This window comes from Serinus canaria, chromosome 6, assembly GCF_022539315.1.
Source record: "Serinus canaria isolate serCan28SL12 chromosome 6, serCan2020, whole genome shotgun sequence".
NCBI lineage: Eukaryota > Metazoa > Chordata > Aves > Passeriformes > Fringillidae > Serinus > Serinus canaria.
This window is the reverse complement of record NC_066320.1, coordinates 25162692-25177995: the sequence shown is the minus strand read 5'-3', so window position 1 is coordinate 25177995 and position 15304 is coordinate 25162692. Positions and strand designations below refer to the sequence as shown.

At 42.3% G+C, this 15304-nt stretch overlaps 2 protein-coding genes across 11 annotated transcripts in view; both read right to left on the bottom strand.

Moving 5' to 3' along the window:
• SMC3 (structural maintenance of chromosomes 3) overlaps positions 1 to 15304 on the bottom strand; it is a 1169611-nt gene that overhangs the window by 226064 nt on the left and 928243 nt on the right. The gene's annotated exons all lie outside the window — the stretch shown is intronic.
• Positions 7568 to 15304, bottom strand: part of ADD3 (adducin 3) — a 90672-nt gene continuing 82935 nt past the window's right edge. For 3 of the 6 annotated variants that reach the window (XM_050976252.1, XM_050976254.1, XM_050976253.1), the window contains 5 exons: positions 14224 to 14343; positions 12855 to 12944; positions 12012 to 12132; positions 10037 to 10325; positions 7568 to 7762 (listed from right to left, as the gene is read on the bottom strand). In XM_050976252.1, the coding sequence (XP_050832209.1) occupies positions 7729 to 7762; positions 10037 to 10325; positions 12012 to 12132; positions 12855 to 12944; positions 14224 to 14343 (654 nt within the window). In that variant the 3' untranslated portion in view covers positions 7568 to 7728. Of the gene's footprint in view, positions 7763 to 7948; positions 10326 to 12011; positions 12133 to 12854; positions 12945 to 14223; positions 14344 to 15304 lie in introns of those variants that run through there. The other 3 variants (XM_050976251.1, XM_050976250.1, XM_030241101.2) reach the window with 3 other exon arrangements.

The following is a 15304-nucleotide window of genomic DNA, read 5'->3' as shown; positions in this document are numbered from 1 at the left end:
AACACTTGGGGTGATTCAGCAGTGGAGGCTGAGGGATAGAGATGTGAATGTGCTGTTGATCAAGGCAGGTGAAGCAGGAAGGAGACAGAAAATCTCACCTGGGAACAGCACAGGAGGCTGCTGGTGGGGCGGCACTGACACAAGCTCGGTGTCAGAAGCTTGGGCACATGGGCACTGAAGAAGATGCCATAGAAAACCAGGGCTGATTTGAGCTGGAACAGGAAATCCTAGAGGGATGTACAGGATGTGCCTGCAAGAACAGCCCACAGGGCTGCAAGGGCTACAAAGCAGCTGGAGGAATGCTCTGCAAGGCACAAGCAAAGTCCTGTGACCTGTGGTGACCTGACCCAGCACTACACAGGATGGGCACCACCAGCCACTTGGGCTGAAGTCAAACCAGTGAAAATTCACTGGATCCAGGCATCTTCCTGCTGAGCCCGGCCCCGTGCAGGTTTCACCCGGCCGGGCAGCCAGACACGGCGAAGGGTAGAGCAAAGACACAAATAAAGAGGTTCATGTTTTCCACCCGTCTCTCCCAGCTGCCATGCAGATTGCAGCTGTTTCTCCCCAGTCACGCTGGCCGCAATACTCGTTGGGTTGGTATTTAATTGCCTCTCCCTAACGACGCATTGGGCAGGGTGTAATTTGCTGGCGCTGGTCAAACAATACAGATAAACCCGGTTTGCACACAAAGGCAGCGGAGCGGGGAAACTCCGCCGTCTGATTCTGCTCCCCTTTGGAGCTGGTGGCTCCAGACATGGGCGGGATATGGACAGACAGACGTCTCGGCCTTGGGGAGGAGGAAGGGGAATGTCAAACAACTGGAGACACCCGCTTGCGCTGCGGCGAGCTGGGGTGAAGTCATGAGTACCCACAACATCACCAGGGTTGGGCTGCCCTGTGCCAGCACAGGGGCTGCCCACGTGCTGTTACAGCTCAGCACATCCCTTTTCCTGGCTTTTCTTTTTCTTCTGCCTGAATTTCAGGGGTCAAGATATTTTAGGACTTCTCTCTCTGCTTTTTTTGGACCTTAATGGTTAAGATAGGGGGGATGGCAGCTTCACTCCTGCTTGGGAATGACCCAACATGTTTTTTTAACTTAGGAGGCAGAAGGGCTGTCATAACACCTATGCTAGCCCTCAGTGTTTCTCAGGAGGTTGGTTTCAGCAGCAGTAGTCAAAAAGGAACAAAAAGGGAAAGCTTCATTCATATCCATATCTCACCCTGCAGCACCATGATGCTCAGAGCATCCCTGCTCTCCCCAGCTCTGCTTGTACCCCAGGATCCAGTCAGTGGACAGATTTCACCCAGATGCTGTGAATATTAGGAGACAGTTAAAAATTAGCCTGGCCTTGCAATGCAACTGCTGAAAAAGCAAAACACGCCCTTCCTTGTGTTGGCCCAGGACACAGACATCCATTCATGACCACATCTAATACAGCCATGTATTACATGAGCAATCCCCAATATTGATACAGAGAGAAGGGCAGTTCTATAGACCATGGGTGGATTTTAGTGCTCCTTAAATATTTACCCAAAAGATGCTGGTAACCAGAATCGCTGTTAAACGGTTGCAAATTGCTAGCAAGAAATGAGCTTTAAAATGCCTAGAAATTAAGTAGCACCATTAAAATTAATTGGGGAATCACCTTGTATTAAACACTCCAGTATTTTTAGGAGAGTGCAGGTGTGATCCTGTCTGGGCAGCGGTGAATCCTGTGGATCACCCACTTCATGCTTGGATTTGAAGGAGCCTGACTGCTCTGCCTCACCCTGTAGAGGGACAGCACCAGGCTCCCATATCCTATCCCCAGACTTCTCAGCATCCTCCTCCCACTGCTAACACACTGCACATGCAATAAAACCAGCTGCTTTGTCACCGAGTTGCACATTAACACCCACACCTACAATGTGGGGTAATTTATGGGAAACTGGCAGATAACCCTGTCCCAGCACTCAGCATCCTGGCACCTGGCACCCGCCATGTGCCCAGGCACAGGCGCTGCCACCGGCGCCTGCTCCCACACGGGCTGGGAGGAAGCAAACCAACAACAAAAAAAGGAGCTGTTTGTTTGAAGGCCTCTGGAACAGGAGGAAATAAAGGCTGCGTCAAAATGGGAAAGCACAAAGACAGCAGGGAAACGGGGTTTATTTATAAACTTTGAGAGGATGGCTGTGAACAATAGGGTGGGTGGTTTTTATCCCACCAAGAGATGGAAGAGGAGTCTGTGTCTGTCAGCCCTGGCACAGCAGGATGGGCTGGCTGGAGAGTCTTGGCCAAGTGCTCAGCCTGAGGGTCAGGGGGTCTCCAGAATGTGGCTCCACTGCTTTTGCAGAGCTGCATCCTTGGCAGGCAGGCAGGCATGGGGTGTTTCCTGGCTTCCTCCAAAGCTCCACCACACCAAAGCCTCTATGTGGGCAATGGCAAAGGGCTGCACAGCACCCACAGCGCATGTTTCTCTGTGGGGTGGTCGGGAGCACCCATCAGTGGGTAGGTTTGGGGTAGGTCCTGTGCAGCAGTGCTCCTGAGCATGTTTGGGAGCAGGTGATGCAACAGCAAACCTCACTCCTGCTCATCGGCTCTCTGGGAGCTGCTGGTGACTTACTGCACACCCTCATTTCCAGTGACTTTTGTCTTGTCTGCCAGCACAGCAGAGGTGAGCCGTGGCTGGTGGCAAATCACTCCCTGGTGTTGTTTCCCAAGTGTTAGGCTGGAGGCAGGAATGGGCAGAGGTTTGGCACTGCTGTTGGAGCAGCTCCTGTTCACTGTGTTACCACCCAAGGGGCCTTTCACCTCTCTGCCAAAGTGATGTTTAGACACTCCCCTTCTCCCTTGCCATGTTAAATGCTCTCTCTGACAGCCACAGCTGGATGAACAGGGGTGGCACAAGGATCCATGAGACTGGCAAGGTAACTCACAGAGACAGGAAATGGACATTGAACCAACAGGGGAGTAAAGGGATGAAGGGAGCCATCAGTAACTTGGCACTATCCCTGCGGCCCAAAGTGCAGCACAGGGCATCCAACAGCCCCTGGCTGAGAGGGAGGAGCATCCTTCCCACCACTGGAGCTGGACCATGGAAACAGCCATCCCAGCCCCTGGCCACACCATTTTGGTTAACACAGGGGCTAAGAGGTGCTGTCATTCTTTTATGACTGGAGGAATTGCATTGTCTAAATCCCAAAACCCTAAAATCAATTCATAACTGCATCTATCAAATTAAAGGCAGCTGCCAAAAGTGGCACTTGCACACGTGCTCTTGTGTTGCTCAAAGAGCCCGTCTGGCTTTGTGCAGCAAAAGCTATTTAATCTATATGCTGGGCATGGGCTGACACTGGGGAATGCTTCCTGCTTGCCAGACTTCTCCTCTTATGGGAATATGCCCATACTGGAACTGGAAAGGCAGAAACCAAGCCAAGTGGAGTAAGACAGCCCAAAATATCTGTTTATAAGAAAACTACTCCAATGCCCGAATACTCTCCCATTAGACTGACAGTGGCAGAGCAAATTCTGCCCAGTGTGCCTCTTCCAGGTCATTTGTGAAGTTAGCTCCATTAAATAAATCCAGGAAGAACCAGCTGCTCCAGCTGAAGGTGAATGATCACATGTAGGTGTCATGCCAGCCAGGAGATCAGGACTTAAATGGATGCGGTTACTTATTAGTTGTAAACACTGTTGAATAAATCTAAATAAACTCTACTTATTTATACAGCATATTCCTAATGTTGGTTGGATGCTGCCAACTTTAAAATAAAACTGAAGTCAAGCAGGGTAAATGTTTTAATGCCTCTGTAGATATAATTATCATGTGTAATATGTATATACAAATATACATAATATATGTAATTATAGGTATTGGTGTTTGAGAGAGCTGTCTAGCCAGATGGAAAGAGTAAGTATTGAAAACACTGCACCTCTGCCTGCTAGAAAGGGGAGGATGCTTCTACTCACTGGAATAAGAAATTGGTAGTTCCTGTTTGGGAAAGGGAGTTATTGTCCCACGTTCCCATTTTGCTGAGTGGATTTAATAGTCAGTTTCTGTCTTGTCCATCCACTTAAAGAAAGACTGAGGCTGAAAGTGTCCAACATCCAAGGGCAAAGCACTGTGTGTAAACTGCAGCTGCTGCAGTGTGTTTAGTTTTCTGTGGGTCCTTTTGGGCACCCAGCAAAGGTACAATTCAGGAGATGAGGTGGCTTTGGTCCTCTGGAGCACCTCTGAGGCCCCAGCTCAGCACCTGTCTGGGTATATGTCTGCCCCACATGGCCATTGGTGCAGGGACCTGAACTGTCCCCAGGCTTTAGTGCCACTGTGCCAAACACCAGCTTAAGAGACAAGCTCAGGCAGGTCCCCACACTGCCTCAGAGATCCCCAATGTGCCATGTTTATTAGGGATCAGCTAGCTGCTCTCAACACCCTGGACACAGAAATTCAGCCATCTGCAGCAAACTTTTCCACCCCAGTGGGGGCCTGGAGGAGAGGGAAAAGCCTGGGCTGACAGGATGTACAGTCAGTCCCTGCAAGGTCCTCAAGCACAGCTAGTTAAAATGCTGATGTTGGAGGCTACATTTCCCCTGCAGTTCAGGGATTATTTGGCTCTCACTGCATCAAGCTGAGGGCTAAACAGCTTGCTCTTCTGCAGTTCTCCCTGGCATGGCTAAGTGCTCAGCCTTTCTAGAAAAGCCAGGCCATTAAGTTAAGCACCTTACTGCAGTGGATGTTTGAACTTTCTGTACCTTTGGGAGGAGAGGGATGAGTGCTGTGCCTGGGAGGTCAGAGAGCAGCCAGCAGCTGACATGCCGAAGGTCAAACCCAGCACCAGCTGCCAATGTCAGCCAGGGCTGGGAGCGGTCAGGACCATGCCCAGGACCACGTCACCACCCCAGAGAATTTCAGTTTCTCCCTACAGAGTTCAACTACTCACCATCCTGATAAGCCAGGGCACAAGTTTTGTTTTTACAAATAACATTTGCAAATTAAAAATTTGCAAAAGCTCCAGCAGAGTCCAGAGACACACAGCTGTATCGAGCTATGGCTGCAAACGTGAAAGGAAATGCACCTGGAATTCAGGATGTGGAAGCAGATGAGACAGAAGGGTGTGGGAACCTTAGGCACCAGGGGTCTTCCACTGTGGTCTCTTGTGACTTCTGCCCCACCCTCCAGAACCACTGAGAAGTGTCTGGCCTGTGGGTAAGGTTGATAGAGAGAAAATACCGAACAAATGGATATTATTCTGCTTAGCAGAGTGAGTTAAAAAGTTCAAAAAACTTCACCAACATTCTTAGCTTGTTGCAAAAGGTTGAAGGGGAGAGGAGGAGTCTTGCCTTCCTGACAAAGCCTGCTCCATTGCTGGATTTTGAAATGAATCAATACAGAAAATGAGTCCGGCAGCCAGATGTCTGCTTTCATCTCTCTGCACTGGAACTGGAACAGAGCCCACAAAATCTCCACCAAAAATACCTTCTTTGAAAGCGCTTTGTTGGTGGCTTTGCGACTGTGGGGAACAAAGGCAGCAAACGCGAGGGTCTGATGCCACCTAAAGGCCGCTTGAATTCTCACCTCCCAGAGGCTCTGTTTGACTTTGGAACTCTCAACCACAATTTCAGAGTGTGAACTCTTGTTCAACCTCCAGTTCCCATCATCAGGCTTCATTTAGTTTGCGTTTAAGTTGATCAGATTTGACCGAAGCCATCCATGCTGTGTGCTGCTCCACATGAAAACCGCCTGGGTGTGTTTGCACGTACTGCTGGCACATGTAAAAAGTACAGCTACTGTACCCCAACACTTCCAAAGGACAAGGCTGTACAAAAACGCAAGTTTTTTCATATTGTATTCTGTCAATCTTTTCTCTTGGAAACTAATGATTGCTGGCTTTGAAATTGAGATTAGAAACTGTGGTGAAGGGCTGAGCAATGTTTACATTGTGGTTGGGCTTTCTACTATTTCCCCAAGAGTCTGTGCAAGTTTGGCCAAGCTGCAAGTCTCTGGCAGAGCAGTTCCTGCAGGCTGTGTGACAGCCAACATGCCAGAAGTGCCCACCCTCACTGAATGCTGTCCTGGTGCTCCCAGCACGCTGCCGTGCCCGTGGCAACGCCCACGGCCAGGCTGGCCCTGCTCCAGCTGCCCACACACACACGGCCAGGCAGCTTCTGGCCACTGCCTTTCAGAGCCCTGCACCTCTGGTAACACCCTGGGTCTTTGAAAGGACAAACACCAACCCACACAGCAGCCCCGTGGGTGAGGGATGTGTTTCCCTGCCAGTCTGCAGAAAGGAAGAGAGAGAACATCGGCGCTCATGTCAGAAGTTTCCATCAGACCCACGTGCACAGCATGGGACACCGGGCCCTTTCTCACTGGCCTTGGATACACCCCAGTACATCCTGTTTGAGAAGTTTCCATGGGCTCAAATAGTGAAAACTCAACAGTTTTGCAAACTGGATATGTAGAAAATTGAAAATCCTCAACTATTTGCCCCAGAGATGACAGCAATTTATGCCACATGCTCGACAGTGTGTAATGGACTCAACTGGTAAGGCAGGAAAATATGAGTCAAAATGGCCTATTACAGCCCTAACCATGACATTATTCTGTCTCCTTGTGGCATCTAAAGCCTAATACAGCTCATTCTACAAGATCTGCAAGATCTGCAGATTCTGCAAAATCTGCTTTGCTACGTAACACTTATCTCCAGAACAGCTAGAAGTCTGTAAAAGACAGCAACAGGTGATCACCTGGATGTACAGCTTTATAAATCCTTTTTAATGTTCTTGGGTGATTACTTGCATGCAATTCCTCACAGTAAACACTGCTTCTCTCTATTGCTTTCTCTTGGGTTAAGCAGCCTAATGACAATAATTATTTCCTATCATATTAATGATCCATTTTGAAGCTCATCTTTCCAAGGGCTCCTACTTCCCAAAACTTGTTTTAATGTTTATTATGCCTGTTACAAACATCTACTTTATTTCCATGCTTTGGCTTGTAACATCTCAGATCCTTTGAATAACACTGTGAAAGAGTAAGATTTAAGTGAAAATGAAGAGTCTGATGTGGTTTGTAGACTCTTGGGAATAAAAAGATCCTGAAGAAGTAAATTATGTATGCCCTTGGCCTTACAGTGGATGCTCCTCCAGGTGGATACACTGTTTACTTTCACATTAGTGCAGTACTAAATAGATTGTAGATGCTTCTGGAGACAAATTTTAGTCAGAAAAATACTAAAATCTTGGTCAAGCCTTATTTAAAATGCTAAACCAAAATTATTCTACGACATGGGGACCGAGTTCATCAAACTGTCACCAGACTCAGAGGACTAAATTTTGACTTTCTTGTAAACAGAAACAAAAGGCTGATTTGTGGAAGGACAAGGAAAATAAACATTTGTGCAGTCCTCAAAGACATTTCACAGAGTTGATACAGCTACAAAAACAAAACACTGCAACTTCTGCAGCTTCACAGGCTCCGACACACCGTATGTTGGCAGGGCATGACACAGATATCTTCAAATAACTTTGCATTAAGCTTTTTCTATAAGAAAACCTTTGTTTTATTAATAATTTAAAAAGGGCAATTTCTTTGAGCTATTTCCTTGCTCTGTACTTAGCACTAAAACCACCCCAGTCCCTCATGTCACCTGTGATGCCATGGTGCTGCAGAGCAGGAGGCAGCCCAGGATGGGCAAGCACAGACCCCGTGGGCTCAGAACAACTGCCTGGCAGTGCCCTGCCTTTTACCAAGGGCTTGCCCTCTTTCCTCTCCAGCACCTGTGAAAGAGACAAAAGCTGTTCAACACAAGATCAGGTTATTTTCTTCCAGAATTCTCAGGATAAGCACAAGCAAGAAGTCCTCTCCAGAATAAATTCTTGAGAAGCAATGTGCAAAATCAAAGCATCTTCTCTACAAGCAAGAGATGTAAGTGCATTAAAAAAAAGGCTGCTATATGAAATCCATCTATTTAAAATACTGTTTATTTGTGATTTAACATTAATTAGCATTACATCTATGAGCAATTTCAGATAACATTTATATATTTTCCACAGGACACAAGAGTTGGCTGGCTCATTCTTTATGCCAAAGCAAGTAAATAGAGGCATTAGCAAAAGGTGCAAATAGTTCACGGTTGCATTTTAAAAAATATTTATGCACATTGCATTCATTTAGATATATTTTTAAAAAAGTTATGAAAAGCGTAGTTCACAGGTTACTGTTTCTACATATGTTGTAATACAACACAAATAATGTAGAACATAAAAAACAAAGTAAGCAACTGAAAGTTTCCACTATGATTAAAAACACTGATTCCAGTATTTAGTGACAGCTAGAAAATTGTTTCCAGGATCCATTCCAACATTGCATTATCACACTTACACGGTCAAAGCTAACCAGCCCCCAAACATGCTATAATCAACATTTTTGCATGCCAAACCACTCTCCAGCCATATTTAACAATTATATATTGTATAATATTTCAACCGGTAATTTGGGAATCACATGGATCTTAAAAGATGTACTTCCTATTGCGATGACTGATTTACAGACATTTGACACAGCGAAGAAACCCCTATGTTAATCTCTATGTTTAGTTTGTATTTACAATACAGTAAAAGTACTAAAATGACAACACAAGTAAAAATGAGTAAGTGGCAGTACCACCCTTACCCATGGCACTAGGCTCTGATTTGCTCTGGGTTCATCCAAAGGACAACACAGATTCACGAGACCCTTTTACAATTTGAATGTAACTGAAGAAAAAACCCAAAGTGTTGCACTCTGCATGAATCCACACAAATTATTTAAAACATCTAATATGGAAATGTCACTCTGCTGATTTCATAAAAATATCCCGCAATCCGTATCATATATTTAAAAAAAATAATCACCGAACTTTTACTTTCTTTGTCTCCTCCTATTTCCCTACTATTTCACTTTCCCTTTTAACATTTTTGTTTCCTTCATTTGGTTATGTTAAGAGATTATTTTTCTTCATTCATTAGCAATACCATGAGAGAGAAAAAGAACAACCCACAAATAATTTTTAAACATGAATCCAGTTCAATTTTATATGCTTTTATCCTTTGATTTTGAAGTCCCTGGATTCCTGAATTATATTTAAGTATACTCTAAACCAAGCATTCTTAAATACACTCTAACTATTAAATGCTTGGTTCACATGCTTATAATACCTTTATACTGAATGGTATACAAACATTTGAACATATAAAATCTTCTTTTTGTTTCGTCAGTTAAACTAAATTATCAATGTTAAGTGTATAAAATCCCCCCTCTTGAAAAATAAGGGTTTCCCCCGCCCCAACTGATAGAATAAAAAAGAAGTCTTCAAAAATTATATTTCACTAAAATGAAATATTTGGCAAAAAGTTATTGAATAATGGAATTCTTTAGACATTTTGTATAATTCCAAATAAACTTTCTCTTACACAGTTTTTCCCTTAGTATTATGTGCCAGTGTATATTATTTCTATATGAGCTAATCTTAAAAAAGATGTAAAGGTGTGCTGTTAATATGTACCCACTCAAATAGGGGTACAGAAACATAAAATTTATGGTCAAAAACCACAATACAAAATGTATGATCTGGTTTCCAAATGAGACAGCAGTTTTAAAAAGTCATATGATCACTCAACAGTAACTTTAATAAAGACTTTAACTGTACTGAAAATTTTCAGGTCTGCAAAATACTCCGAGCAGAACTTGCTGCTGCATACTGTGATGGTATTTGACCTTGCTATGATGGTAATTGAGCACCTGCCAGTGTAGTTCTACATGATACTAATCAATGTTTCCAACCCTCACAGCAATTTTGGACACAGCTAAGTGAGAGATGAATTAATTTGCAATTAACATGAAAGGTTTTCTTGTTTGTCTCTTTGTTTGGTTTCTTTAAAGCAAAACCTCTTCCAGTTTCTACTTGCTTAGGTTAAAAGTCCAGTTACTGCACACCCCTAACACTACGCTGTTAATGGTCAACTTAAAGGTTTAAAATGTGCAATGTCTCCTCACAACAGAACTGCACTTACGCTTCTACCTTCTCCTTCTTTTTACTCTTTTTCAGGAAGGATGGGGTGCGGAATTTCTTCTTTTTCTTTGAAGGAGATTTGGAAGGTGACCCTTCAGGGGACAGAGCCTCTTCTATCTTTTCAGAGCCTTTAATGGTAATCTCCACGCTCTCCACAGTACTCAACTGACTGACCCTCCTGGTGAGATCTTCTTCCACATCGTGTGCATCTTCCTTCCCATTCACCACCACAACTGGCATCTCCACGGATATTAGGTTGGCATTCTGGGTGTAGAAATCCTCATGATTTTCTGGAAGAGCAAATGATTTTGCAATTATTTATGTACACTTTCAGGCAAAAAACCCCAGTGTGGAGACAAAGCCTGCGAGTCTGGACTGTGATCCAAAGAATGAAACCCGAAGTGCTTAGATGTGGTTTCCTCCCCTTTATCCACAGTCTTAGTTGCTGTAAGCAGACAACACAGTCAAAATGTCATTAAGGGAAAATGGGATGAAAAATTTAACCTTATCTTTGCCAGGTGCATGCACAGGTCAAACTGTATAGAGTATGTACAAATATAGTCTACACAGCATACAGAGCCTCAAGCACAGTGAGAATTACATTTTACTGCAAGAGGCTGATTTATGAAAACACAGCCAATCCATACAGAAGGCATTGGAGAACTTGCCTTTTAAAATGCCTACTTAGACTTCTGGAAAAGTCTTAAGCAAAAGAACTATTCTTAACATTTTCAGTAAAATCAAATATAATATCTATTTGCTCCACTTGGTTAATACCTAAGTTTCAGCACGCCCTGAGTTGTTTTCTGTTTGTCAGATTGTTGTATTGGGAAAAAATAGTTTTCCGGACAGAGTACCACCCAAACTTTGCAAAAGAGGGCTCCTTGTGACTCAGTTGACTTCATGCAAGTGTAAAAGTGCAGCAGAAGAGTCAAGGACGTGGGTTATTGGAGCCCTTGACATAAACAGAAATTGCATGGAATACCTTCTAATCTTTCTGGGACATTTTGCGGGGATTGAGTTTGTGACTGAATTTGTGACACAGATGAACCGTCATCTGAGAATAATTCCTGTTCAGCATCTGCAGGACAAGATGTGAGTTAGTAGCCAAGCAAAAGTGAAAATCAAGCAAGAGTGTCAGTGTTGATGCTACAAGATTTACAGGTCTGCTACAGCTTTGTGTTGCTCATGCTGACAACAGCACAAAATTTCAAGACACAGTTGAAACTCTAAAGAATTACAGATTTGTTTTATCTGATAAAAACTGGTATATATTAGTTCTTTATTAGAAAGCATTAAAAAAGGTGGCAGGACTGTATTCCAAGCCCCATGGTTTTATTTTGTCACAGTCTGCTGGTACAGTAAACCATTACACTATATCCTGAGTGTGACATATAGCAGTTGTTTTATTGCACAGTATTAGTGAAGAAGAATTCACAGTGTTATTGTTAAAAATTAAAATCAACCCTGAATTAGTAATTCTCTATGGAATAGAAGTATTGGAAGAAGATATGAAAAGTGAAAGTAGATGAGACTTGCACACTCAGAGAACAGAAGCAAAATTACAGAAGCCAGGGCCAAACATCTCAGTAAACTTTTGCTCAGTTGGGCACAGACTTGGATACTTGATCTAACTTTTGTATCAGCTCTGAGGAGGAGCTGGATTAACATGACTTTTGTGGACTCTTCCACCTTAAGTTATTCTATGATTCTGACATAAAAATTCATTATGGTTAATTGTGTTTTAGTCAACCCCATTTCTCTGCAAACTTTAATTGCTTTAATTTCAGCACTAACTAAAATAAAAGAACAAACCACATTTAAAAAAAGAATTCTACCACCTCAAGGAATGATTCGTTCTAAGCTAGTTTCCAGCAGTATATGCTAATAATTAACATGAACACATTTTTTACAGTAGATATTTTCAAGCTTATTATTAAAATGTAAACCCCAGCAATTCAAACCACATTGCTGACCTTCCAACCCCTGCTGCTTGCGCTCAATGGTTTTCTTGTACTCTTCCAGTTCCTTTTCGGTGAGGTGGCTGAACGGGTTGGGTGGTGCTGGCGGCGCATGCTCATCATCAAACTGCACTGGCTGGGAAGGAGAAAGCCACAGATTTTAACAGTTAAAAAATATAACAGTTAAAAAACTAAAAAAAGTTCAGGTCTTTTTTCCTTTTTTTTTTTTTTTTTGGCCAAAGTTTGATGACAAAGTTTTGTCAGGGAATACAGAATTAAAACACAGATGTACTAACTGTTGGATAGCTGGAAACTCTTAGAATTCCAATCCACCACAGTATGTTGGATAACCTTATTAGGGATATCTATAGTGTTTGGAATATATTCTATTCAAGAAAAGATTAATATGGGCAGGTAAGAAACTGGAAACCCTCTCTCCCAACAAGAAGCCTATTTCTAATGAAAGCTGCCTTTCACATTGTCAAATCCCACCTTTTAAACTCAGCTACTTCTTGGACTCAGTTGTTATCCTAAGCATCACTTCCACAGACTAATGAAGGCTATTTTTGGCCCCATACATTCCAAAGTTCTTCCTCTCTCACTTAAATGAGCTTAGACAAGGATCCTACTTCATTAACATTAATGGTGGCAGACTTAACATGCAGATCTCAATTTGAAACTAACTTTTTAAACCTGTAAAATTAAACATGAATAAGATGTATCACACCTCTAAAACTGACATTAAAATAATCAGTTCTAACAAAATATTTAGAATAAAAATGGCCCAAGCTGACATTTGAAAGGCAGGCAGCCAAATAACCTGAACAGCTGTAAATTAGTTAATTATGTTGTACTCACTGAACTTGGCTTTTTATCCACAACAATCCCTGCGAGCAATTGAGACTGAGGTCCTGCTGTCTTAAGGTCATATCGGTTTTGCTCCCTTATCTATAGAGAGAAAATAAACCAGGTTAGAAAAAGATATTTCTCTAACAAACCCTGTGCCCATCAGCTTTGCAAAGCCACTAACACGGGCAGGAGTGAATGGCTGGAGAGTCAAGCTGTGTGCTGCTGCACCTAAAAATTAAGAACTCTTCTTCCACCTCTGAATACACAGTATATGACATTTGGCTCTTTCAGTGCTTACAAATATTTACCCAGTCCCAGTTCTTGCACTTCATGTAAGCCAATATTTAGAAATAAGCTCCCAGGAATAGCCCCTGAACTGTCCTCACCCCCTTATAAAGGATGCATGTCCAGCTATTGGAGGAAACTCTGTGCTCACAAAGGTTGGTAAAGTTTTTCCTTCAGTGAATAGTTTATTGTTTTCCCTAAATTAACAGCTCTAACTTCTAATTTTCAGAGCTTAAGAGATTGACAGATCAGATATAAATACCAATATAGATCATATAAAAAAAATCCTACAGCAGAAAATTAGGAATAAATTCTGTGAGCCAGTGACATGCATGAATTTAAAAATCATTGCCTGGGACATGTATTATTATTCTCTGGATGATTAGAGGGTGCCTTTCCAGTTCTGAGGAAGGGAGTTGCTCCTTCTAACTCCACTTCAGTCCCCAAGGACACTGATATAGTGCTTTCCAAAAAAGAAAAAAATATGCAATCCAATGAAAAGTGTCCTGAATATCTGTTAATATAGTTATGCTGAGGGTGGAGTATTTGGTCAGTCTGATAATCAGTGTCATTCATGCTGGGAGAGAAAAGCAGAGAGATATTTCTGTTTACAGAGAGATCCAACAACAATCTCTCATTTTCTTTTTTTTTTTTTTTTTACTGCCATTAGAAATTCCAGCTTAACAAGCACTAGGCAAATTAAAACAGAAGAGAACAAGATTAGAGTCTGAGATTGAATCATGCTGCAGATGATGCACAGCAATTCTGTTGGTGTTGACACCTAATTATCTACTAAATAAAATGCTAAATAACAGGGACTACCATTCCCAATCTATCATTTCCAGAGTTAACACTCATCTTTCATCAGACTATTGCACTCAAAATTTAAATATATAAATATTACATACGTTTCTACAGATTTTATGTATATCACACATTTAAATACATGTTTTTGGTGCCAAAAATCACATATAGTGTAAGAACCTTCTTAATAAAATCAAAACATTTGAAAACGTTATTTTACTGCTTTTCTGAATCATTACTTGAACACATAATTTTATTTGGAAATGTTACAATTTTTAGTTCATTTTACCTTATTTCTCTTTTCCAACACTTCACTTGGGTTCGTGTTTAGAGGAACAAATTGGTTTGGATCTTCAATTTTGATTGGCGTTCCTCCACTAGTCTTGGAGGAGTCATCAGCTTTCATCCACTTAAAGAGGGAAAAAAAAAAACCAGAAGCTAAAATGCCCAGTATGATGGAAAGGAACAATTCTCTGTGTTGTCTTACTGTTAAAGAAGAGATATCAAAAAAGGACTTTCTGACTTTATTTTCAATTCCACATGGCACCTAAAAAAAAAATCCCAATTCCTTTACAGGTGTGTTTGCCTTGAATATGACACACATTCCTGAAAAATGCAGTGTTAGCTGTGTTCTAAGGATGCTGTATTTAGAAAGGATCACACTTTCTAGTAACTGGCATGTCAATCCAGAGCCCTTGTTCATGCAACCAGCTTCCACCTCTGCTGTCCACACATTGACTGCTGTTTTTTTCCGTCCTCAGGCGGGGTTCTGAGGGTGTTTTTCCCAAACTCAAGTTTAGAAACCTGCCAGCCTGCCAGCAGGAGGAGCTGATGCTTTTACAGTTGTACTGGGAGTAGCTGAAGAGCAATAACACGCTCTGTAGTCCCACGAGGGCCACCTCTCTGCAGGCAGGAAACTAAGTGAAGGCATCTTGCTGAGCTGCAGGAGGGGGAAAATCTTCATCATCATTAAAAGCCTGTAGCACGAAGAGACCTTTCAAAAGCTGTTTTCAGTAGGCTCACAAATAGAGAGAGGACAGCAAGAGATGAATTAGAGCTCGTGTCTCCCTCATGTAAAAGAACAACCCACGGTTGACTTAAAGCCTTACTATATTTGGTGGATAACTAATAGCACAAGAAGAAGTGGTAGAAAAACTGTTTTCTACTTCAGGAATAAGAAGAGATGGTTAGAACTGTGAAATAATTGTTAAATTTTATCATGAAGTGTTACTCTTACAGTCAACCCCTCTCTCCTCTAAGAGTAGTACCAATCCTTAGTACCAATGTCATTAAGGCTCTGAAAAGCCTATTTTAATTTGCTCAATAAACTTATTTGCTAATCCTATTCAAGATTTCCTCATATAAACTGT